We start from the raw sequence: 27,763 nt of genomic DNA, 5'->3' as shown, positions 1-27,763 counted from the left end.
TTGCGTGCCCAGATATGAAATATAATGTAGAAGTGCTATTTTTATAAGCAGAACTAATCAAGAGGCATGGCTAAACCTTCCTGTTTAAACCCCCAAACAATGATGTTGGGGTCTGTAAAAAGATAACATGAAATATTTTATTACTGTTTAAATAAATGATGATGACAATATATATGCAGGCAATGTTGTAACCCTGATGCTGAGGCCAACACCATTGCATATAAGTTTAGCGCCTATTCGATTCTAGTAAAAGTGGCTTTTCATAAAGCCCATCACACACCACTCTACGCTGCCCCTCTATGGTTATCTTACAAAAAAAATTAAAAAATCAAACAAAGGTTGAAAGAGGCTTAGAGTAATCAATCAGAATCCTTCTTACAATACCCAGAGAGAGAGGAGTGGCAGTTGGATGTTTGTAACTGCTGGTTTTGCACATTTGAAGCCCTTTTAAGAAAGTTAATTGTTTCTTTCATTCTTTAAAATATGTGATTAGAACTAACTGATAAGGATAATTAATTTTTCAAACAGACTTTTCAGTAGATAAAAGTTTAATCAACATATGACTAACTGTTTATATATTTTAATAAGTTTAGTGTTGTTTAGTGTCAAATCAAATGTTTTTACATTTTTCCTTTCATGCATATGCAACCTAGTTGCCACATTTAAATCTTAAACATATTGAATCAAAGAACACTGAGTATAAACACACTATCTTACATACAATAATAGCAAATATGTAAATAAATAATACTTTATTCAGTTTCTTATGCAGGTTTGTTCCTACACCTTTTAGAATGGTAGCAGTCTTGGCCAGTAGGTAAACCGTATTGATGGTATTGGGTGTTGCTATTGGCATTTGGACAAATTCCACAAACTTGCTTACTTGCCCACTGACTCCAGAAATAGGTAGGAAAAAGGTGGGATTTGCAGTGAGCAAGCTTCACTGCAGTGTCTGCAGAGCAGGGCTCTCCAGTGCAAAATCTGCATAGCTGTATTGTGTCCACACAGTATTGTTTAGAGAATTGCTGTGACAGAGGTAGAGAAGAATAAAAGAGTAGGAGCAACTCATCTTAACTGAATTAGACAACACATCCTGTTCACACATTTGAATACAATCTAATTTTCACAGTTAAATAGAAAATTATACAGTCAAACAAAAAAGAAAGGGTGGGGGGCATTGCTGTTTCAGGGCAAAGATCCAAAGTACAAAGAAATGAGAGCAATATGCCTTTGCTACTGTATAGACCAAGGGCATGCTGCGAAGTCAGATGATATCCTATGGGTGCAGGTCTAGGGCAAGGGGAGGACACAGATATGTGGGAAAGGAGAGGCTGGATGGATGGGCAGAGCAGAAGGAGTGAGAGTAGTGAGAAGGGACAGGTCAAGTTGGGAAGGCCAGAGGGAACAGATAAGTAAGGGTAAAGATGTGAGGGATTTGGATGGATATAAAAAGATATTGCAGCCTCTGCTTTGAAAACACACTCATAGATAGATCTCTGTCTGATTCTGCAGGACCTTTAAGCATAATTTTTTTTTCAATCAATGCAGTTTACATTTTCCCCCACAGAGGTGTCTTCTTTCAGGTTCCGTCATTGATTCACTGAGAACCGACGCCGGCCTGTGTCAAGAACAAGAAAGGGGGAGGCACACCATTGCCCATGTGATAGGAAGCATGATGCCTGTAATAAGGCCAACTTGTCAGGCGTCTTAGACATCTATTCACCCCAATGCAATCGTATCTATGTGGATTAAATAGAAAGCCAGCCCAAGCATTCTCCTCTTGCATTTGTTCAAAGATTTAGATCTACAGACTCATGAGGCTGAATGTGATTTGGACTAGAGGCTTCTATTTCAGTGCAAAGTCTGAAAACATCTTATACCAGCAGCACACTCTTTTTATACCATCACAGGAAACTCTAGCTGTTGTCATAGCGTCCCATAAGTGTGCTGACGGGGCAGTTTCTAAGACGCTGATCAATGGGCCTGTGAGATAACCACACCACACTTGCTTTCTGTTTTAACCTTCATCCATCATGGTGATCAGTACATGACTGTGATTTTCTTTGGACAGATGTCATAGGCAGATTTCACTCTTGATGTTTGTTTTAAACATGAACACAGAGAAAAGCGATTTTCTAATAGATGTGCGGGTTTACAATAGTTGCATTTACGTAGTGATTCTTAATTTCAAATGAAAAAAGAGGCATTGTGAAGCAAGAGGAGCGCTTGCAATAAATGTGAAAAAAACACACTCTTATAAATGTACTGTATACCTGTGCTGACAAAATTCAATTATGCAACACAAGCAATGTCCCGAAAGCTTTTTGAACAAACTGATTACACAGGTGCAGAACACTTATTTTCAATGTACCCTCACTGTGTATATAGTACACAATATGTATCTGAGATACTCTGCAGCATAATCAAATTACAGGAACAATACAGCATCAAATGCTAAGAACACACTATTGATCTGATGTACATATTAAATATTGATGTCTCAGCATAAAATTATATGTCTTCGCTAAAAAAGCTTGAGAGATTATGTTGTCAGCAAGTTTAACAGTTTTTCACTGGACTCACTGGGGCATCTGGTATACATCATTGCATTTTGGTAGCCGACTAAATGACTAAAATACTTAAAAGTAATTGATAACTTTAATTGTGATACATGTTTTTCAACTATGGTTTTAGGTTCGCCTAAACTGTTTCTCAAGTCAAGAAAACAAGGCTAAATAAGCTTTTTAAGTGAAGTTTGCCAATGATCATCTGGATGATCCAGAGGAGGAATGGGAGGTCATGTGGTCTGATGAGAAAAAAATAGCGCGCTTTGTTTTAAACTCCACTCGCCGTGTTTGGAGGAAGAAGAAGGATGAGTACAACCCCAAGACCACCATCCCTACCGTGAAGCATGGAGGTGGAAACATCATTTTTGGGGATGGTTTTCTGTAAAGGGGACAGGACGACTGCACCGTATTGAGGGGAGGATGGATGGAGCCATGTATTAGAATATCTTAGCCAACAGCCTCCTTCCCTCAGTAAGGGCAATGAAAATGGGTCGTGGCTGGGTCTTCGAGCATGACAACGACCCAAAGCACACAGCCAGGGCAACTAAGGAATGGCTCTGTAAGAAGCATCTCAAGGTTCTGGAGTGGCCTAGCCAGCCTCCAGACCTAAACCCAATCGAAAATCTTTGGAGGGAGCTGAAAGTCCGTATTGCCCAGCGACAGCCCTGGAACTTGAAGGACCTGGAGAAGATGTGTGTGGAGGATTGGTCCAAAATCCCTGCTGCAGTGTGTGCAGACCTCGCCAAGAACTACAGGAAACGTCTGATATCTGTAATTGCAAACGAATCACTAACAGTTGAAGAGTACCTATGATAAAAATTACCTCTACAAGACCTCTACATGCTTTGCAAGTGGGAAATCCTGCAAAATCGGCAGTGTATCAAATACTTGTTCTCCCCCCTGTGTGTATGCGTGTGTGTTTGTGTGTATTACACAAAAACTGTACAACTCCAAACCTGATATATGTAAACCAACAGAGTTAAACACAGGTATAATCACAATCGTACTAGAACATTGCCTTACAGCCGGTCTTGCTTAAAAAAATCCAGGAGAAGTTAACAAACTCAGTTCTCATTAACATAAGGCATACATTAAAGCATAAATCCCCTCTTTTTTTTAGTTTCCATTATTTCTGTAACAAGATGCACCCACTGCAACCCCACAAATTATACACACACAGACACACACACACACACACACACACACAGTCTCTCCCCTCTACATCTTTACCTGAGCCCTCAGTGCATCTCTCTCAGAAACCCTCAGTAGCAGCAGCAGTGAAGGAAGCAGGAGTTCACACAGAGCTGCTCTGCATCAAGTGATACTCCAGCGAGACAAACAGGGAGGTCCCAGATCAGTCCAACTTGGCCGAACATCGCATGAAACAAGCCAATCTGTCTCGGCTGCCCTGTCTGAAGAAGGAGAAGAAGAGAGCCTGTGGTGTTTAACTTCTGCAAAGCGCGGGAACATGAGTGATAAAAACGCCGGTAAGAAACATGCTTGTCTTTATGAATGCATTTTGAGTGAATTTGGAGATGGTTGCAGCAGCTGTTGGGTCTTTGTTTTAAATCTGGGCACACATTTCACTTTATTTAGTTGCAAACAGCAACATACAAGGTGCATTCATTAGACCTGCGCCGATAATTAATATTTTAAAATAGTTATGATCTATACGAATAGAGTACACGCAGTTAGATCAGCAGACTCTTGAATGCTGCAGCGAGGTGCTGCCCCTGGGTCTCTGCTGCTCTCAGCTTTGTCCACCTCCAAAGCAGGTATCCGCACTTACCCAGGTCCGTGTCATATTAACGCATCATGTATGCGTTTTCCCACGTCGCCCTGGAAACCATTCCCGCTTTTGAATGACCACTTCATATTTGAGCTTGTGTTTTACTGCGTTGCTCCCAGGGTGCTTACAACTGTAAACGACTCAGTCTTCCAATGCTCCCTGCCTTTTCTCATACTCTGTCAGTGCCGTCAGCCGATCTGGTGAAAAATGCTGCCTCTCCACTTTTACTGCTGGGATGTGTGTGTGCTGCTGTTCCCAGAGTGGGGCAGCGCGGTGGCTTCAGCAATCAGCAAGCGTGTTGTTGACAAAGCTTTTCAACTCCGCCTGTAATGGCTACAGAAACTGTGATTCGCAGCGACTGAAAGTTTGCTGCATTAGAAAAAAAACCAAAAAAAAACCAAAACAACCTAGATGCTGCAGTATAGATACACAAAAGATACAGCAGTCTTGTTGTGTTAAAATTAATGGATGGGGTCCAAACACAGATCAGACACATTAACAGCACAGTATATTTAGAGAACGGACAGAGTGCCCTTGTTTAAATAGGCTAACCTCTGTCCTGTTTCTACCCTGGATTTACTATAAAGTTGCATTGAAACCTTGTCATTGGAAATAAGGTGACTTTGTGTTTTTCACATTCCATTTCTCTTACATTTCTGCATTACAGGCAATCAGGCTTCTGTAACCCCACCTTGGGACTTCATTCTCATGGTCTTAATCCCAAAGGGATACAAAGCCCTTACCCCAACTGGAATTAGTGTTCCTTCTCAGTTTTTACATCTTTTGCATCGTTTTAATGAGTGGACTGTTGCATTATGGTTCATATTTAACGAAACATTTTGGCCTTACTTGTTAAGCTCTGTGCAACATTGTCATGCAGTCATGTGCAACTTCTTTATATCATATTAAGCACTTTGCAAGGATAGCCTTAGCTTGTCAGCTTCAGTGTCCCTGTTGAGGAAAAGCATCCCTACAGCATGATGCTACTACAATCAAGTGGCACTGTGGGGATGGTGTGTTCAGAGTGTTGTGGAGTGCTAGTTTCCTGCCACACACAGGTTTGGAATGCAGCCATAAAAGTCCAACTTTGGTCTCATCTGACCAGAGCACCTTCTTCCACATGTTTAATGTGTTCCCTATATTGTTAGCTGTGATTGCTAAAGTCTTAGTTCTTTTTTTTAAGTGAGGTTCTGTGAGGTAGGATTTCAATTTCCTTTCCTGTAGTAGGAAGATGTCATATCACAATGTGCTTTATTTAAATTAAACAAGACCCCACAGAGGTGGCTGTTAGTCAGGCACCACCTGTTTTAGTTGACTTTAGCAATTCAAGTCCAAATGAAAATGTTCATATTGGTGGGATACAATGGTATGAATAGCCAACAATATTAAAACACACCATTTGTTGCTGTTTTGTGCAACTGTGTTTCTGTGTGAAGTCATGTTGGTTCAGCCAGTTGGCTGTATGTATCCATCAAATCAGCTGCGACACACCAGTGCACTCTAGCTCTGCCGAGAACAGAGTAAACCTTTAGATTCTGTGTCAGTTATACATCTGCATCAACATGGTATGTTCCTCTGCTTTCCATGTTTTGTAGCTGTTTGGAAATTATCCAGACTGACTGACAATCGGCTGATGATCTGTCTGGTATGCTTCTTGGTCTTAACTGTGCTATTTGTTCACTAATACTGTATACTCTTAAAAACCTCTGAGGCCTTCACAGAACCGCTGTATTTATACTGAGATTGTGTTCTTACTGTTCTGCTGTGTTAGAAGTTTAGGGCATGCTGGTATTGATTTAGTATTTATTTAGTAGTCAGGTTTGTTTGCGATAATAATCATGTTTAAGTTCCCTGATTTATATTTATATCTGGTCTGGGTTTGAGTAATTGTTTGGTACATAACTGATGCCCTGATAGTGGAGGATAAATGCACTTGAGAACTTTTCCCTCATGTAAAAAGGTAAAAACATGAAAAGATAGGAAGCTTGGCTTTAAAGTCTATATGTGAAGAGAAATTTAGAACAGTCTGCGCAGTTAATCCTACTGAAATAATTTAATGGACAGTGTTTTAATTCAGCTAGAATCTTTGTCAGGTCAAAAGTTTGAACATTCAGAGAACACTACCATAAATACACATCCCTCTGGAACAGTACGTATTAGGTGGGGCAATGAGGCAATTAACTTTCAACATCCAAAATGCATCATTAATTAAAAAATGCAATTACAGATCTCATATTAACTTGGAAAAATCAGCAAATATTCTTTGTAAGTACAGTGGCTCTCAAAAGTGTACACACCCCTTTTGAAATGCCAGAATTAGTTATGTAAAAAATAGAATTTCAATCCTTTTTTGACATATAATGCAATATATTGGGAATTTAAGTGAATTACAAACATACTTATTAGAGTGAATATTATTTAAATAATACCAAAACTACAACAAACCTTTCTGCATAAATTACTCATAAACTAACTTGAACTTGTCTGCCATCAATTATAGTGAATCTGATTACCCTGAAATAAAGCTTCTTGGGGCATTTTATTGACATTTGCCCATTTGCATCCTTTAGCTAAAGGTTTCAAATTGTCAAAAGGATCTTATTGTACAAAGTCATGAGAAGGCAACAAAATATTCCACAGCATTGTACATAAAGGCAGTCACAAGGGAATCTGGGACAACGGGGGCATTACAAAAGCTGAACATTTCTCCAAAACCAATTAAAACAGAAGAAAAAACTTGAGCAGGGAGGTTGTGTTCTGCATGTGACAACAATCAACTGTATTCTCCATATGTCTGGACTAAGGAGTAAGGTTGCAAGACAGAATTATTTTCTTCTAAAGAAAACATCCCATCCTTGCTAAAATCTCCCAAAACCTTGTGTGAAAATGTGTCATGGTCTGGTGAAACCTAGCTTGGACAGTTCTATAAAGTATGTCACAAACATAACAATGCAGGTCACTGAAAGAAAACCACCCCCTCTGGGAAGTATGGTAGTATCAGCATCCTGCTCTGATGTTACTTTTTTAGATGGAACTGAGGGTTTTGCTAAGGTGGATAAAGTTTTGAGTAGTTCCAAATACTGTCAACTTTGTCCACAAACCTTCATTTATCCGCAAGAATGTTCAATATTAAGATCGATTTTATTTTAATAACCAGAGTGCATCCAAGTATACATCCAAATCAACAAAACAATGGCTGCATCGAAAGAAAATTCAAGTTCTGGAATAGCCGAACCATAGTTTTGCACTAAATTCAACAGAAAATCCGTGGGGTAACCTAAAGATGGATGTATACAAGAGATGTCCATTCACTCTGAGAGATTTGAAGAACTTTTGCAAGATAGAGTGGATACATATTTTCAAGTCAAGATGTGAAATGTTGATAGACTCCTATAGAGAACTGAATGCTAAAACTGAATCAAAAGGTACTTGTTTAAGGGTGTGCACACTTTTTGCAACTTTTTAAATGTTTTGTCCTTTTACCAGATTAGTTTAGTTGTCAGTCTAAAAATACAGGATAAAGGCTACATGATCTGCAAAACAATATTTCAGATTCATCACAGTTTCATTTGTTACATTACTGGTACAAGCCGGCATTAATACCGTGGTGTGTACGCTTCTGCGGGCCCCTACAGTACAGTGGTGATTCTTTATGCAAATGTATTAAATATATTGCAAAAACAAAGTCCAATGAGTGCAGTGTATTAAAATCCCAAAATAACCCCACATTTAGGAAATAATAAAACAGAAAAATAAGTGAAATTGGGGAGGAGATATTGTTTATATACAATAAACTGTTCTTGTTCTTTGACTGCTAGACACATTGACATGTTATAATGTAGCACAGATATGGAGATTGGAAGTCTAGATGTCCATTTGTAGGTGAAGTTACCCTGACCACATTAATCGCATTCACAATGACCAGGCAAATTATCTATGAAGATGCCATTTTTAATAAAAGACAATAATTGTATGTGTTTGTTTTAAAATATTAATATTGTCATCATTGGAAAAGCCGTTCTTAACAAATGATGATTAGACTTTTTTGAAACCTATGTTCTAGCTAATTTTATTTTTTAACATCACTTTATTTGGTACAAATCAACTGATATGGTTAAATCAACTCTTTTGCAGACCCGAAATCAAAATACAGGGGACAGAGAGATTGAGCATGTAGAAACGTTTTTTTTGTTTGACCCATAATGCAGCGATGATAGATAAAGTATAGGTGCTTGTTGATTTTAGAATGATTAACGCAGTATTTTGGTACACCGTTACAACAAGCTAGTGTTGCTATTCCTACAATAGGTCTATGTAAAGTCGCTTTGCCCCCCCACCCCCAGATAAAAGTGGTGGACTTGCTGTACATCTTTCTCGATCTCTTAAGTCCATCATGCTCATGCCTCTGTCCTAACCATTAACCATTGTATTTGCCCAATGCGTGTCCAATAAGTATATACAAATGCCTCCCAGTTCATTTTGTTTCATTAGTTTATTTACTACATCCACTGGAGAAAGAGGGATGTGGCCTCAGCATTACTTTAACTCAAATGACTCTGAGGAGAAATGCATGCTCATTTACTGTAAATGTCACAAAAACAGAACGCTCTAAACCCAGTTTCTATATTGTGAAAATGGCCTGTCAGCTATGAAAAATATATGTTTTGGTGTACTTTGGTACACAGAGCTGTGTCTAAGATATACTCAGTATATACACAGTTGTTCTGTGATGGCTTCAGAGGTTTGGTAGAGAACATTAGTAAAGTAACATCTAAGTGATGCTAAATAAACATCAGGAATACTAAACAACACAACAGAGAGGTCTGGGATAAAGTCGTGCAGACTTTTAAAGCAGGGTTAGGTAATTAAACACTCCATCTGAAAAGTGAAATAATTTGTTAGAACTGCAAACCTACCAAGACATGTCCATCCAACTAAACTGACAGGCTGAGCAAAGAAAGGATTATTCAGAGAAGCAGCTGGAGGAACTGGATGGATCCACATCTCAGATAGAATCTGTCCACTGGACAAATCTGGCCTTTATGGAAGACTGAGAATAAGATAGCTTAGATTAAATACAATTTGTAACAGGACAAGATGTGAAAAAGTTAAAGGAGTATAAATACTTTTGCAAGACACCCTAAAAAGTTTCAGCATGTCCTCTGGGGAAAAACATATCGGTGTTACAGTTTGAACACATCGTTAACTTTTAAAGAAGCTTTGATTGCATCAGTCTCTGGTTTGCAGTAGTCTGAATGCATACAAATACATTTTAATCATACGTTCACATTCAAACTGACATGCAGTAAGAATATTCTGTTTTCTAGTACTCTTGTGTGCTAGATATTAGGTGAAATTGTTGATTTGTTTTTCTCATCCTCATGCCCCTCTGTGGGCAGCTTTGCTCTTAACACTTACAAACAACTGAGTCATCCATGCACTTGTATTTTTTCACAGTTAGCATCACTTGCTGTCATTTAAATTTAGGACTATAATTCTTTGAGAGATTGCTTCATTTGCTTTTAAATTACATTTACATTTATTGCCTAATTTATATTGTTTTCTTGTTATTTTATAGAAGAATATAGGATGGAAAAAAAACATTACAATATGGTAAATTCGATATCTTTTTACGTAAGTATACTTATGCAGAATATATACCTTTTTACTATTCTGTTCTTCAAAGAGAAACAATGGGAATCTAAAAAGCTCATATTCACTGGGTATATAGTTGTTTGTCTGCGCAGGTAGAGCCTCCAGTTGACTGCTTAAAAGACATGCCTCTTGTAGTTTGGCATCTACAGTTGTAAACAGCATTACTTTAATAAGAATGAGGAATGGTTTACTTTAGTTTTCAAGCCATGACTGTCCTTGTTTTTCACAACCAGAAATATTTACAAACAGCTGAATATGCCTTTTTTTGTTGGTTTGAGGATAGTCCAGCGTTGTCTGTGATTTAATGTTATGGTTGCTGGATTTACAAAGAGTTGTGTCTGTTGTTGGCAACCATCCACCCATTGCAAACTTTACACTTTAGTTCTTTAGTGGAAAATGTACAATATTGCATATAAAAAGGTAAACTTAGCCACACTTTAAACGGTGCTATGTACTTAGAACTCCTTTATCACTTAATGGGTCTCTTTATTTTCATGACTATTTAAATTGTAGATTCTCACCAGAAACAAGAAACCTTTGAATGAACACAGATGGAATTATGTGATAAACAAAAAGTGTGAAATAATAAGATTATTACAAAATAGCAACCCTGTGCTTTGATTACTGCTTTACACCCTTAACATTCTCTCCATGAGCTTCATGAGGTGGTCACCTGAAATGGTTTTCCAAAGAGTCTTGAAAGAACTTCCCAGAGATTCATTGAAAGACGACCAGAGGTAAATATTTCAGTCATTACAGCAAAGGGTTGCTACTTAAAGGATTCTAAAATATAGCGTATTTAAAGTTATTTTACAATTTTTACATAATTGCATATGTGTTCATTCACTGTTTTGTTGCCTTCATTGAAAATCTACATACAACATAAATAGTCATAAACATAAAGAAAACCATTAAATGAGAAAGTGTGTCTAAAACTTTTGACCCATAGTGTAAGTGCAGATGTTCAATGTTAAATAATCTAAAATCTGTTCTGATAATTTTAGAACATCAATACAACTGTGGTAGTCAGCAAGCTTTGTTAAAATGAAAAACAAGCTCTATTTAATAAATAAAAATAACATTTTCAGTTTAAAGATAAATAATATCCTAAATAAAAACCACTTGAGACTGTAGCTCGTGTGCAAATTTTTTATGTTGATGTTTAGTATTTTGTTACAGTACAATACAAAATTAATTTTGATTACGCTTCAAACTAATGCGGTATCGCCTTTCAAGGTGACCATTTTAACCTCCCTGTTGCTAACGTATTTAGGGAGGTGAAATGACTAATGGCTTGTATAGCATCTTTCCAAAGTGTCATTAAGGACAGACCTGAGTTTGCTTGAATGCAGACAGGTTATACAGGTTATACAGCTGAAACAAGATATTTATACATATGCTGTATAGGCAGATAAATATTTTTTTTTTCTCTCATTAAATCAGACTAAGCTTTTCCTGTTTTAGGGCAAGTTAGGATTACAAAAAATATTCCTGTTTGCTGAATGCCAGAGTAATGAAAGAGATATGTTCCAAGACAATGTTTACACACACTAAGATTATTATTTCTTTGTAGTATTTGGGAAAGCCCAGATGATTATGTAATAGGTTTGGAACAATATTTCACAACATTTCAGTTAACTGGGGGCAGACATGTGGATGTATTTTAAGGCAGCACCTTAAACATATTGCTTTCTTGTGTGACATCAAATAAGATCAACCAAGATTTTAGGAGAATTGTGGACCTCCACAAGTCTTCATTAAGGCTCATCCAATGTCCAGATGTTTGAAGGTGCAATGTTTATGTGTTCAAACAATTATATGCAAGTAGTAATATTCAATAAATTAGACACAGAAATAAAAGCTTGAAGACACCTGTCTGTGTATAATTAATCTATATAATGAGCCCCATTTTATGAATTGAGTTACTGAAATAAATGAACTTTTCAATAATCTAATTTATTACATATGAATGTATAAACAAAATGGAAATGCCCAACCATCATACTATTCAGGAAGAATAAGGGTTCTATTTCCCAGAAATGGATGTATTTTGGTTTGGAATGTGGGGATCAACATCTGAACCAATGCAAAATATCTTGGGAAGATCCTGGCTGAAGCAGGTAAAAGGTTGTCATTATTTACAGTAGAATGGGTTGAAAAGCCACTCAGAGAGGAAGAAGGTATTACCCCAAAATTGGCAAAAGATCAGACTAAAGTTTGCAAATGCAGTTTGGGACAAAGACTTTCATTTTTGGAGACATGTCCTGTTGTCTGGTGTGACTAAAATTGTAGTGTTTGGCCATAATGAGCTCTGTTACATTTTGAGGAAAGAAGTGGAATCTTGGAAGCCTGAAAACACCAACCCAGCTGTGAAGTATGAGGGTGGCAGCATCATTGTGGGGGGTGTTTTGCTGAAGCAGAGTCTGTGACTTCACAAAGTAATAGCATCATAAGGAAACAACAATATATGGAATATTATGGCTCAAGACATCAGCCAGGAAGTTAAAACTAAGGCACAAACAGGTGTTACAAATAGACAGTGACCCTAAAAGTACCACCGAATTTCTTACAAAGTGGCTTTAGAACAACATATTCAATGTTCTGGAGTGACCATTATAAGGTGGCCTACAAACCTGACTCAATTACACCAGTTCTGTCAGGAGGAATGGGCCAAAATTCAAGCAAACCATTGTGAGATGCTTGTGGACAGACACCCAAAATCAGAGTTGACACAACTAAAAGGCATTTCTGCTGAATACTACTATAATACCATTTATAAACTTGAAGAAAGAAAAGCAAAACCTAAAAAAAATTATCTTACCCATTTGAATATTTGGATGAGATACAGCTACAACTTTTGTTTTTGAAAAAAGGGTGGGTAGGAGTAGCAAGACAATACTCATTAATGACCAATGTACACTCAGTTTGCAGGTCACATCTTAAGAAGATTAATTATTCTCAATTCAAGGACATAACTGAAAACATGTAATTTTTCTATAACCAATACCTCATACCTTTTTTGGTGTTACATTGTTTAACTCAGCCCTTGTTGATCAGGTATTTTGGATCTAAGAGGATGAAGAACACTGATACTACAATCTTTCTTAAAATTGTCTACAGTTCAAGCTTTCTATTTTTTAAACAGCTTCAAATAAAGATTTTGTTTAGTCTGAAACATTATGTTAAATGCAATAATTGATCACTGTTTCAGCATTCTTTCTGTATTTAGATGCATGTAGACTTTGCTTATTGCTCTCTGCTAAAGCCTGCAAGTAGTGGCTTTGCAGAGGCACGGGGTTTGGATCTGAAGAAAGTGCACCATCAAAATATCTATGAGTCTGGGTAGGGTGCCAGACCGGCACCACACCCTGCCTCACCACAGCCCCTCTATCCTCTGTCTCTGCGCCCAGCTCCTCTTTATTTCTCTCTGACCTCTTATTTGCTTGACTGGTGTTAAAGCATTCTGCTGACCTGATGTGTTCTTTAATGTACATTATATATTATGAACAGTCACAGCATTTTCCCAAGGTATTTTGTGCAACATAATTTGTTGTCCTTGTGCCTGGTGCAATGTTGCACAATAACTAAGTAATGCAATACATACAACTTCAGTAATTCAAAACAGTTTTACAACACATGCTGAATAGGAAGTTGAGCTCTAATACTCGCCAGTACCTAAAAACAGTATTTTCTTATGTTGGCCCCTAACTTTAGACCCATCTCTTGTCTCTGACCCTCAAGCATTTTATGCTGTATCTCCCTCTAGTGGTAAAAATCTCTCCTTGTACCATTGCACCTCAGGATAGTGCTTGTCATCATGGGCCAAAATGCACATCTATATCCTAGAGCTTAAGGTTTTGGTTTTCACACAATATTTAGTTTATTGCTAAGGCTGATTTCACTGCATAAGTCTGCCTTCCTACTGTTTATAGAGCCAATGTTGACAAATAAAGATTCTTCTGTTTGATTCTTGCTTTGTCCTGTTTGCCTAACTTTCTCTTCCACTCTCATTCACTTTTTATAATAAAACATTGATCAGCTTTTTCTGATCTACTCAATATGATTTTTGCCTGAGCTGCACAGTATATCCAATCACAACATCAGTAATCACGGTTTCAATATGTGCAGGATTTCAATATTAAATGAATGCTTGGGCGCAATATTTTCAAGGCGTTGTTTGCTTATAATATCTTGGATGGACTGTATGACATCTGATATAGAGCTGAGTGACCAACATCGTACAGCTCAGGTAGTGACTGGTGGGGACAATGTTTTAAAAGAGGAAAAAAACTGATTGGAGTGAATATAATCACAATATGTTTTCCTAATATCGTGCAGCATCAATTATTGATCATATATGTAGATGTGGAAAAGGTAATACAAACGACATGGTTGAATAGTATTGCAGAACACAACTCAATCGCTGATGGGTGATGATTAACTGAACCTGAAGGACAGTAATGAGGTAACGGCTGGCTCTTTCATAACGCAGCGACAGAGCCGGAAACTTTCTGCTACTATCAAACAATGAGGATGACTTTAAAGCATCTGACTGCGGCTGACGTAGCCTCTGCGTTTTGCTCCCGGCAGATTTGTGAAGAAAAGAGAGAGAGAAAGAGAGAGAGGGAGAGAGAAAATTACTGGATCTCTGGTTTCAACATCTGTGCGGTTCTTCTAAACTGTCAGCTCCGCATTACCTCACTGGTGTCCGGCCTGCCACTTCACCCCTGCAGTTTAACTTTGGCGTGTGTGCCCCCTTTCCTCCCTCTCTCCCTTTCTCCCCTCCTCCACGCAGTCTCTCCCTTCTCCTCTCGCGGTCCTGCTGTCTACGTCCGCTGCTGGAAAAGACGCGGAGGCATAGGATGTGGCTTCAATTAAAAAGAGCACATTGTAACGTCCTTGCGTTGCCTTGCTGTAGCGGAAGAGAAGTGTGAGGACGCGAATGACCGTGGATAGACTGTGGAAGAGTGAGACAGGAATAGAAAGAGAAACGAGAGAGAGAGAAAGAGAAGGAGAACGAGACAGAGACGGGGGGATCACTCAAGATGCCTCGTTTTAGCGTAATTTGTCCCGCAGACTGTGCCCTTCTGGCGTTTTGAGGGGCTGCCGTTAAGCCTACGGAGAGAGGCTGGCTGGCTGGCAACGCTATGCAGCCTGACCCTTCTGTGTTGTGATTGCGCTGTCCGATTGTTTGGATTGAGGAAAGGCTCCCACCAACCCAAATCAATGAGGATTCTGAGGCCATTCCTTCAGAAAGGAGCGCATATGCTGCAGTGTTTCTGTGGACAACGATCGAAATCGACCACTATCACCGACGGTGAGAGACAAACATAGCTTCAACAGCTGCCTTTGTTTTGCATGCTTTCTCTCTTGGGTGACAGAAGGAAAAAGAAAGATGGTTATAGAAAGGAGAAAGGATACGAAAGAGGAAGGAAGGATGGGGATATGTTTCATTAAACACTCGAGTGTTTAACATCCTCCGAGTCTGCAGTAGGGAGAGCCTCATAGAAAGAGCCGTCCTCTCTTCTCCTTGCGCTCCTCGCGTTTGTCCCGACTTTTGTGTGCAGTCTGAGCCGGCCGCAGATGGCTGCTGCAAGTCGGGACCGAGATGACACAAAGAGCTCCATATACTTTATCCCAGCCGCACTATATATTTACTGTGCTCTATCCGAAGTGGGCCAATAAAAAAACAATGCAGGGATCAAGTCATTAAACTTCAGGGGCCAGAAAGCGCTCCTTAGAGGGCCCCAAACACATAGCCGGTTTCAGCACCATGGATAGCGCCAGAGCAGACGCACTCCGGGGCAGTGGTTCAAACTTTTCATGTCAGTTGGTTTTAAACAGCTTATATCAGAACTGAACAATTGGTCAACAAAACATAAAATTCACTCACTCAATTGAAAAAAAAAAATCCCTGTTTTCTGAGTAAATATTATTCAGACTCCAAAATGGCAGAAACAATCCTTGTTCTTTACTTTGACTTGAGTTTTTCAATGCATATCATAAAACAGGCCTACCTTGGACCTGAAGCATTTTTCTTCTAGATGACTTACACAACATATTATACTGCCCCAAACTTACTGACACGCACACACACACACACACACACACACACACACACACACACACACACACACACACACACACACACACACACACACACACACACACACACACACACACACCACTTACCTGTGTTTGGCAAAAAGCCTGAGATCACTCCTATGTCCTTTAGTCATCTCAGAGGCAGCCGACTGCAATGCTACAGTTGTTTACTTGTGACATAACTGTTCCTGTTTTTAAAGGCATCAAAGAGACTGTCTAGTATTTACAGAAAACTGTGCATTGTTTCTCCTCATGCCTCTTCTTGTCCCCTCTCAATTCCTCAGATTCAGGGCAAACAATTAAAAACTCCATTAAGCACAGCTGATTCCTTCGAGGTAGTTTGGACCAAAAGCAGCATGCACACTGGGATCTGCAGGGCTCTGAGTCAAAGCCCTGGTGGTCCTTCTCCTGCATTTCAGCTCACTGTTACCTTACCTGAACCGGATGACCTCAATCAAAACTTCAGTAGTCAGCTCAAAGGTGTTGGGAAAAATGGATACAAAGTTTGAACAGATAAATTTACTTAAAGCTGTCTCAACTGCAAGTAAAAAATATTGTTTAAACTGCATTTATTTATTTTGGCAAATGTGTAGAAGCATTCCAGAAGTACAACCAACAAGGAGTAGGACATTAAAGACTGTAGCTAAATGATTTATTTTCTTGAATTTGAGCTAGGGATTGTTTTGGTACAAGTCAAACCACTGACCTCATAGTGCCTCATAATAATTTGGGAAATGCTTGATAACTAAGCAGTTTTGAGACTCCTGAATAAATAATTGGTACAATAAAGCAGGACTACGCTTGTTTGGAAGAAGATCTGTTAAAAGACATTCTTCTCTGCTAACCCCTCACTGCATTATTTGCTCCCCAGGATATCTTTTTTCAGTACATAATAAGCAGAAGGAAAATAAGAATATTTTTATCAGTTGCACAGTCAGTGCACAATTTTAGCTCCAATGATCTTCCCATTAACTCTGACAAACATCTCAGTTCCCGCTGAAAAAAGTAATCCCCACATCCTGATGCTGTCGCTGCCGTGTTTAACGGTGGTGGTGATGGGTTCAGGGGAATATGCAGTGTTAGTTTTGTGTGTAGGCCAAAAGCATTCAATTTTACCACTCTTTCATATAAATAAGATTTAGATTTAGAGCCCAACTAATATTTGTCTTATCACAGATTCTTCCCTCTGAGCTGTGGCTCTCTGCAGCTCTTCTTGTCCTACCATGGTCCTATGTGCTTCAGTTTAGACATCCATCTTTTGGTTGGTTTGCAGTTGTGTCATATTCTTCCTTTTCAAATGATGGATTGAACAGAGCTCTGTTAGATGTTAGGCTTTGAAAATATTTTTATAACCTAACCCTTATTTAGAGTTCTACACAATGTCATCCCTGCTATATATAGTGTGTTCCTTGGTCTCTATGATGCTATTTTGTTCACTGATGTTCACTAACAAACTTCAGCAGTCTTCATAGGACAACTCTATTTATACTGAGATTAAATTACACACAAGTGGACTCTACCAACTAGATGAAGCAATTGTTTGCTCTGTATTTTATTTAGGGTTATCAGAGTAAAGCAAGGTTAATATATATGCTTGTCAAATGCTTTAGATTTTATTTTTAGCAAGTTCTGGTCACCAAGTTTCATTTGCCTTACACATTACAATTATATGCTAGTTTGTCCTGGTTTATCATCTAAAACCCCAAAACGATACATTGAATTCTGTCGTTGAAACATAATAAAATGTGAAAAAATTTAATTGAAGGTGTCAACTAAAAGGGAAGGCTTACTGGTGGTCAGCAAAATAGAGAAATAAAAAGAAAATCCTGTCAGTGGTTATGCACATTTATGACTGAACTGATTTTTAGCTGGTTGGTTAGTTTTCTGTCTTTTGTACAGTAGTTTAGATGTTTGATTCACCCTTACATTGAGGGATTTTTTTTTTTTTTTGCCACAAACTGCTGGTATTTATGTGATGATTTATATCAATAGTAGAAGTGTGTTGAACAAGCAGTGTGAGCAGTGGGATTGCTTTCATTCTCTCACATTTCAGTACTTCAGCCTCCTACACACTCGGTGAGAAAGTCGAGCAGACATTACGCTATGAAATCTCACTCCAGCTATTGTGAGTCAACAAATCTGTGAGGTATTTCAAGGACACTCAGAACTGACAAACTTAGAAGTTGGAACGTGTACTTTTTTCCTCTTATCATGCTGTGGTTCGTCTTTTTAACCACAAGATGGCAGCAGACGAAAACAAGCGAGTTCGGTTCTTAATGACAGGACTGAAGGTATGCTGAAGCTTTGATCTATTTTATTTCATTCATTTAACTGACAGTCATTAGCTAATAACAAAACCTTAACCGTTTTATACTTTGCACGTTTGAAACAGAGGTTTGTGTAAAAAAAAAAGCAGTTTGACATTTAGAAAATATGTTTCTTTCTGCATTTAGGATGTGCAGAACTGTTTCAATGCTCTTCTGTCAATCTCTCCAGGAAGCAAACACTAATTGTCTGCAGTAGAAGGAGGAAGCTAAGCAGATTCCTGAAATGGGATACTTTATCTTTTCTTGACAAAGATATATGTTCACATTTGTAGCTGCCAGATTTGACAAGGTCCTGCTTATTTCTGAGATGTTCCCTTTGTGCTTCACGCTGCAACCTGTGTGTTCTGTGTATAATGTTGTTGCACAAAGTTGGGAATAATTAATGCTGTGTAGACAATTTGTTACTGATATATTTCTTAATACTGCTGTGGCATAATGATTTCTACCTCTCACCTGCAGCTCAATATAATACAAAGCCTGTTGAAGAGTATTTGTTTACAATCTGACTGAGTCTGAGTCAATTGCTCAGTTTCTGATTAGCCTTTTTTAGACACTTATCTTAGTCTTGGAAAGGAACAAGTTTATCCATGGTGTGTCTTTCTCTGTCTCTTTCTAACTTTTTCTACCTGTCTCCCTTACTATCACTCACATTTTAATAATCAGACAAAAGACTAACCAGGGCTCTAGCTGATCAGATTCACATTCCTTGTCTTCTAAAATATTTTCCCCTGATCTTGCTGTCGGAACAGATGTGGTTTGGATGGAGAATGTCAAAGTCACAGAGAAAGCCTTTAAATGTTTCATGCTGTTTCATCATGGGGATATCGAAGGTTTGCTGACCTCTTGTGTTTTTGTCTTTCTGCAATTTTTGCCTATGTGCAAACACTAATGCAAGATGATGGGCATAAAATCTGACAATTTAGTTTTTAATTTATTTTTATTCCACAGTATTGCATACAAACCTACGTTGACATATACGCACATGTTTGCAGGGGGCTCCTAATGGTGTATGCATGCAGAAAGTAATGTAGTCTTCCCCATGGAAAAACTTTGGTATCGTGTTTGAGATATCCTTAATAAATTGGTGGGTTTGTGTTTGGCATACAGTGTCACAGTACGAAATAGGTATTTAGAGTGCTCTCAGACACATTCACACACATTGAACGTCTTCATGTTTTGTCACATTACAGCTTTGAAGTAAAATAAATGTGATATGTGATTTATATATGTATTTATTTTTACAAAAAAAATTTTTTAATAAAAAATTCTTAAAGGATGATCTACATCTGCATCCGGCCTTCACAACCCGAGTCAGTATTTTGTTGCACCATCTTTTGCTGAAGTTCTTTTCCTCTTTGCAAAAATACCTTAAGCCGAGTCAGACTGGAAGTCTGACAAAAATTCCCAATTGGATTTTGTTCTGCACTTTGACTGGACCACTCCATGTCCAGAATGTGCTTTGCTTGAAACCCTTCCTTTATATCTGTACAGGGTTGTAGTCCTGCTGAAAGGGGAATTTCACCCCAGTCTCAAGTCTTTTGTAGGCCATAGCAATAGCAGGCTTTCTTTCAGGATCATCCTATATTTACCTCCATCTAGCTTCTAAGGCCTTGTTAAATAATCCCCACAGCATCATGCAACCACTACCATGTTTCACAACAGGGATGATGTTTTCAGGGTGAGTTGCAGTGTGACATTTTAAATATCAGCCATAAAGTTCAGTTTTGGACCAGAGCAAAGTCTTTCCTATGTTTGCTGCGGGAAACTTTATATTGCCTCATGGCTGATTTTTTGATTAGTGCTCTCCTTGCCCAGTCTGTTAGTTTAGATGGAAGGCCATGTCTTGGTAGGTCTGCAGTTGTGCCATACTCTTCCCATTTTCGGATGTTGGATTGAAAAGTATTCTGTGAGATGTCCAAAGCTTGGAATATTCTTTAATTTCCTACCCCTGTTTAAAACTACTGCAGAGCTTTATCCCTTCCCCACCTGATGTGTTCCTATGGTCTTTTTAGGGATGCTTGTTCACTGATGTTTTGTAACAAACCTCTCAGCCATTCACAGAACTGCTGTATTGATACATCGATTAAATGACACACAAGTGTACTATGATTACTAATTAGGTGGCACCTGAAGGCATTTGATTTTATTTAGGGATATCAAAGTAAGAGGGATTGAACATGATTGCAAAAAAGATTTCAGATTTTATTTGTAAAAATTAAAACCATCTATACCTTCCCTTCCATATCACAATTATGTACTGTTGTGGAGTGCTCAATTGTATTATTTTTGCAGTTCTAAGTGTGAGAAACTTCAGAGTATGAATACTTTTGAAAGGAACTGTATCACATATCTGAAACATGAAATGTCGTGTGTTATGAACCCAGAGGTGCATAAATATGCATGATGATGTTGGTAACGTTTTGATTTTACATGTGTCAGGACACTTCATTTATTCTTTCTTTTTTTTTGTTTTTTTGTTTAACCGTTTCCATTTATGTGTTTTGTCTTTGCTCTAGTCTTCAGTTGACCATACATGCAGTTTGTTTGCCCAGACCTGTTGCAGGGAGTTTTACAGCCAAACTAAATATGTTTTATACATTGTCTCTTATATAAAATTAAGATCTGAAGTGAATGAGAGTGAAATGGCATTTGCTTTCCTAACAGTGGTGTCACTGTGACATAATCTCAAATTCTATTCTGTGCTTAATAAGGAACCCATTTCGAATCCAAAAGGCACACCTAGTTTTTAACCCCTTTCCTTTTTGTATTTGACCTGAGTTTTAGTCGTACATTTTAATCAAGAGATAATTAATCTATCCCCGTACAACTCCTGTGAATTCCTAATACGAATCTCAATCACGTATGATTGCGTTAAAAGTGTTAGAGAGAGAGAGAGAGAGAGAGAGAGAGAGAGAGAGAGAGAGAGAGAGAGAGAGAGAGAGAGTTAGAGAAAGAGAGAGAGAGAAGAAAGGAAAGAGAGAAAGCGAGACAGAAAAGGGGGAGACTGTAGACCATTCAGTCCCGCGATGTAACGCACAGACTGCGTTCATTCGGGACGCACTGGGGAAAAAAACTCCTTTATTATTTGTGCGCTACAACAAAAAGCACTTTGCTTCAACTAATTGTTGCTCTTCAGACACACATCGCTCCCCACTGGCTTCATTTCCAGCGCTGCAGCATCCTTGCAGAGTAAAGCCCCTGCTACCGATTCCATTTTTTTTTTCGCCAAGACTGCGTTTAGAGGTGCCATCGACGGAACCGAGGGCTGGGCTCACATATGTGGGCTCCTGTCTGAACCAGCGGCGGACGGTGTCATTGTTCAATGTGCATTGAGGTAACGATGTGAAACAACAAGCAAAGGAAGTTAGGGCCGCTTTGTTTCTCTTTTTGCACGCAGAGGCGCGCATTACTCGGGTTTAGGTGGACACGCATAATTAAAGAGGCATCAGGGATCCTTAGGACGGACTGCTGTGCAGAGGAAGATTCGTGCTCGTCGGACGCGGCTCTGTTCACCTGGAATACCTGAAGCTCTCCAATGACAACTCAGCTGCACCGACCGCCGAACACTGTTGCATGTTTTAACGACTCATATTTCGGTCCCCAGCGGCCCTACCCGTAGGTTTATGTTGCGGGTTCGTTAACTGCTGATTTTAAGCTCCCCTTCGGATGCGATCGGAACTCAGAACAGTTGCATGCAACTGTCTCCTCAAAGACGATGCATGACATGCAACGATGCGCGGGACTCACATAATGTTCTAATCGGGATGACATTTAGTTAAAACTCTCGGCGGACCGAGACCCAGAACTGACGTTTTTGTCCCGTGTGCTTGTGTACCACGCAAGGGGAGCGCATCGAGATCCGACCTCTGACGGCGGCGACTATAGACTCCCTCTTTGCAGTTCGGGTTCGGGCAGATGGCTGCTATCGCCAGCTCCCTGATCCGGCAGAAACGCCAGGCGAGGGAATCCAACAGCGACCGCGTCTCTACTTCAAAACGTCGCCCCAGCCCCAGCAAAGACCCCCGCTCTCTCTGCGAGAGACATTTCTTAGGGGTCTTCAGCAAAGTCCGTTTCTGCAGCGGCAAGAAAAGACCCGTTCGGCGGCGACCAGGTCAGTGAGGACGATTTAATTTTTTTCTCTTACAGATGTGTGTTGTGTGTATGTAGGGAAATAACGCCCTCCAACCCCCACCCCCATCCAGACCCCTTGCGCAACCCGCCCATCGTTGGCTCTTTGAGTTGCAGAAACATTATACTGCAGTCAGGGGCTTTAATCTGAGAAGGTGAATTTTTCGCTTGAAAAATCCACCTGCTCCTTTATTGTAGGCCCCCTTGTTATACGTCGGTTCTTCCTGTACATAAAGCACAGGATCTGTTTGAATGCAAAGCAAATGCTGTCTCCTGTGACGTTATTCCTTTAGTTATTCAACTCCATCACGAATAATCAATTTTCTTTAAATAAATTGCTGTTAAACACAATAGATTCCAAACAAAACGGTTTTGTTCCCTCAGACATATAGACTAATAGGCCCCCACCCAGTCTCTTGCACCCCACCCTGCCCCATTCCAAACCCAAATACAAAGGCAAATTGAATATACAAAAAAAAAAAAAAAAAAACTGCTGTAAATGGCCTACTTTAATATTAATGTAGATTGGGGGATAGAGGGGACATAAACTGCACTGCAGTGCACCAAGACTCTTTTGAGATTAAATGTTTTTAATGGTAAATGTTTATTGCAGAGGGAGCTCTACTGCAGCGAAGAGAGGAATAGCCCTCTGCCACTGAGATCCATATTGACGTACTCATCGCTTCTCTTCTCCCACCAAACTTAGAGGTCCAGCCTTCTCCCTTTGATTAGTCTTGTTCTGCCGTGCGTGGTGCACAGATAACAGCCCAGTTGTGCCAGACACTCCCACCTCCTCTTTCCAATCCCCTCTGCTCCCTAGCCCCTTACCCCCCCATCCAAGTAGTTTTGTTGTGTGATGAACGACTGCCCAGTCCACTCAGAGTCCCGCAGACAAACTGATGAGGGAAGAGACGGACAGACAAACATTTCTAAGGCAGAATTAGGGAATGACATAGGCAGTCAATCCCTCTCCCTCCCCTTACAGCCACACAGTCCTAAAATATGTTGTCTTGCAATTCAGCAAACAATAGTTTTAACGCCGCCAAAGAGCCACAAATTTCTTAAATATTAGTAACTACTGAAAATAAATTAGTCGTGCTTCTAGTTATCATTAAGCTGCTAGGTAATTCTTGTGATCTGAAATTTGGCCTGACATTAGGGAGGCTGGAAAGGCAAAGATGCTGTGTTTCTGATGTTTGATTATCCTTACATTTGCACTGATGCATTGCCATATATTTACCTATAAATAACAGATACACTGGAAAACTGATGAATTCTGCCTGTTTAAAAGACTGTTGTTTTTCCTTTTATTTCCCCTTCCCCCCCTTCGTAAGATGCACCCTTGAAACCTCCACAGGTGTCCCATAAGGGCTGCAGGCTAGGTCAGTAGCTCAGCCTCCATCCGTGTTTGCTGTGTTTTCCTTGTCTCCACTCCATCTCGCGCCCATGTCGACAACCTCCTCGGCCAGGGAGGGGGGGTGGGTGGTTAGGGGTTGAGTGTCTGTGAGAGGAAACAAACGGGGAATGGAAGGGCTGGGGGCCTCAACACCTGTCTGACAGCCGACGACCCTCTCCCTCGCTGATTTTCTTCTACTTCATTCTTCTCTCTGTGTGGCTTTTTTCTTCAGTTTTTAAGCTTAATTTCTAACCTTTTCCCCTAACCTGTACCAGCTCAAGCTCTACTCAAGCAGGTCGTCTGTTGTTCTCTCTCTCCTTCTGCCTCCCCTCATTTCCTTTCAGTCTCATGCTCTCTGTCTGTCAGTCTTTATGATCGTCCCTTGTTGTGTGTCTGTAAATATGTGTTGATTAGAACTGTGTAAGTGGAGTACAGGCTGACATTGTGTTTATATTAGTGTACATTACTATGATGTGTCTTTTCTTGTCAAATATGATATCAGAGCAGGTGATCATTCACCATTCCATGGTCATGATGCCATTTGTCAGTGTACCTGAATGTTTTTGTCCTTCTGTAATGGTATCAAGTAAATTTATTGTCGTTCTATTGGTCCATACACTCATACAATGATCTCAAGTTTGTTGTCATTGGAAGTCATTTTTAATGCACAAACACAGGCTGCAGGAATCTGTTTGCACCTGCATACACACCCTGACACACATATGCACAGTACACCTACTCTCTGCTAAATGAGTGGAACTGATGAGCCGTCAGCAATTGCAGGGGGCTGCACTGTTGCTGTAATTTATGGAAGTGTAGTTATCACATGTGATTTACTGATATGTACACTCCCATGTGCTTAACACACACATAAACACACACACTCATTCTCCTCAACCTGCCCATGATGGATGATGAAGGGCCTGTCCTAGGAATTGATGGCCATAACCCAGGGGTAGGTGAGCTGGGAATTGATGGTCAGGGATGATGTATAGTTGAGCAGACATGAACTCACTCTTGCTCTGGTTCACTACTTGGCTAACTATTTTGGCTTGCTCCGCTCTCCATTCACTTGTCCCTTTTTTACAATATGAATAAATCTCACACACTTGTAATTATTAGAGCAATCAGCTTTGGAGCAGATCCCATCTGTTATTGCTGTTGAATTAGGATTGGCTTAAAACCGTCTTTCTGTCTCAAGATTGCAAGTCTCAAAATGTTTTTTTTTGCTAAATCATTAATGATACTTTGTGTCTGGCCAGGCTGAAATTAATTGCATGTCCTCCAACTCTTGTGACCTTGGAGGACAGTCTGGCTCCCAAATATCTGTTAATTCCTACCACATTCTTGATTTACCAGGAAGGAGAAAATACATGCACAAAGCAGGGACTTTGTGACATAGTGTCAGATATATGGCACAACATAAAGTGTGATTCTCTACAGTAACCCTTATATAAATATAACTACACACTGATGCGCTGCTGGCTGGATTCAAGTAATTTTAAGCTTGATCAGCCCTGAACATTGATAAGCCAGTTTGAAACTAAAAACTAACAAACAAACAAATCCAATCTTTCTTTTGATCAGTGAACAATACGTAAGCACTACTAGGTCCAATAATATGTAGCTGCTTACACTCAACACCACTCTAAGCACTAAAAGCTATGACCTCTGAAAAAATTATATTATGAAAAAGTTCAATATTTTTTGTCACTCATTTCAGAATGTTAAACTCATATATAGATTCATTACACATAGACTGAAAATGTTCAAGTCAAGTAAGTTTGATGATCACATCCTAATCACCTAATTAACTCAAAACACCTGCAAAAGTTTCCCGAGCCATCTATCAGTCCGGTTCAGTAGGCGACACAATCATGGGGAAGACTGATGACTTGACAGATGTCCAGAAGACAGTTATCCACACCCTTCACAAGGCAGGTAAGCCAGAGAGGGTCATTGCTAATAAAGTTGGTTGTTCACAGAGTTCTGTATCCAGGCATATTAATAAAAGGTTGAGTGGAAGGTAAAAGATGCACCAGCAGCAGAATTAAGCCTTGAGAAGATAGTCAAGCAAAATTTATTCAAGAATTTAGGGTAGCTTCAAAAGGAGTTGACTAAGGCTGGAGTCAGTGCATCAAGAGCCACTTCGCACAGACAAATCCTGCAATGAGTTACAAATATTGTAATTCTCGTGTCAAGCCACCTCCTGAACCAGAGATGATGTCAGAAGCATCTCACCCAGACTAAGAAGAACAAGAGCTAGACTGTTGCTCAAAATCCTGTTTTCAGATGAAAGTAAAGTTTGTATTACATTTGTAAATCAACGTCCCACCGTCTGAAGGAAAAGTGGAGAGACACAATCCAAGTTGCTTGAAGTCCAGTTTGAAGGATCCTCAGTCAGTGATAGTTTGGGGGGCAATGTCATCTGATGGTGCTGGTCCACTGTGTTTTCTGAAGCCAACAATCAATGCAGGCATCTACCAGGAAGTAAGCACTTTGTGCTTCTGTCTACTGACAAGCTTTATGGAGATGCTAATTTCATTTTTCAGCAGGACTGCCCACACTGCAGAAGGTTCATGAGAGACAGAAGGAAGATGAGAGACACCAGACCTAACAATGCAGATGACCTGAATGCAACCTGGGCTTCAATTATACCTCAGAAGTACCACTGGCTGATCACCTTATGCCACGCTGCATGGATGCAGTAATTCATGCAAAAGAAGCCCCAACCAGCTATTGCGTGAATAGAAACGTACATACTTTTCAGAAGCCTGACATATCTGCTTAAAATTTCCTTTTGTTTATTGTAATATATAATGTAATGTGTGGATAAACTGAATTTTCGGTTTTCATTATCTGTAAACAATAATCATCAAAATTCCAAGAAATAAAGGCTTGAAATATTTCACCCTGTGTGTAATGAATGGATATAAGTTTCACTTTCTAAAATGAGTGACAAAAAATATTTAACTTTTTCACGATATTTAAATTTTTGGATGGTACCTGTATTCCCCACAGTCTGTAGCTTTTTCTGGTTCATGAATGGCATTACTTCAAGTTGGTACATGCAAAAACAAAAACATGTTCTCTTTGGGTCCATGACAGAAAAAAAGAATAATAAACAATATATACCAGAACTAAACTCAATTATATCTTTATTCTAACAATGATTCTTAGTCATACATCTCATGCAGTTGAAAACTAACATAGGTATGAGAAATTATTTTGTGGGTTGAGCAGCAGAATTGAGTTCTTGCCCAATCTTCCCTCCCAATGCAGAACAGCTTTTGGTGGAGGCACTGTGATGATGTGTGGCTGCATCTCCCTTACTATTCACTAACATATGATGCTAAAGACAGTTTGAAATTGTAACCATGTTATGGTTAGTATCTTCCATTTCTTAAAGAAAATTCAGTTGGTCAATATCCAGAGATCAGACACAAAATTCTGATCAGTTCATCTCTAACGCACTGCCTACGCGCACTGCCCATTTTTAGGTTATCATTACCAAAAAAAAAAAAAAAAAAAACACTGAAATAATCTTAAAAAATTTAACAAACAACATAATTTTCCCACACACTGCCCTGCGAGGAGCCAAAATCTCTGCTCTATACCACTGGTTTTATCTATCTATGTTTTACTTTAACATACAAATCAAAAGTTCTTGAACAGGGAACAGACTGCAGGCTGTACACTTTCTCCTGGATAAGGATAGCTTTCTACATCTGTACTATAGTTTTTCTTGGGATTGCTAGGGGCCTCGAGGCTTTTGTTGCTCTGAGCTAATTTTGAT

At 39.3% G+C, this 27,763-nt stretch overlaps 1 protein-coding gene across 4 annotated transcripts in view; it reads left to right on the top strand.

The window, feature by feature from the left end:
* Positions 1–3,908: 3,908 nt before the first annotated feature.
* fgf12a (fibroblast growth factor 12a) overlaps positions 3,909–27,763 on the top strand; it is a 63,530-nt gene continuing 39,675 nt past the window's right edge. The window contains exons 1-2 of one of the 4 annotated variants that reach the window (XM_047368750.1): positions 21,434–22,554; positions 23,906–23,953. In XM_047368750.1, the coding sequence (XP_047224706.1) occupies positions 22,359–22,554; positions 23,906–23,953 (244 nt within the window). In that variant the 5' untranslated portion in view covers positions 21,434–22,358. Of the gene's footprint in view, positions 4,055–14,709; positions 15,329–21,432; positions 22,555–23,905; positions 23,954–27,763 lie in introns of those variants that run through there. The other 3 variants (XM_047368753.1, XM_047368752.1, XM_047368751.1) reach the window with 3 other exon arrangements.

This window comes from Girardinichthys multiradiatus, chromosome 6 (genome assembly GCF_021462225.1).
Source record: "Girardinichthys multiradiatus isolate DD_20200921_A chromosome 6, DD_fGirMul_XY1, whole genome shotgun sequence".
Classification (NCBI taxonomy): Eukaryota; Metazoa; Chordata; class Actinopteri; order Cyprinodontiformes; family Goodeidae; genus Girardinichthys; species Girardinichthys multiradiatus.
The sequence above is the reverse complement of the archived record's forward strand: the minus strand, read 5'-3'. Positions and strand labels throughout refer to the sequence as shown.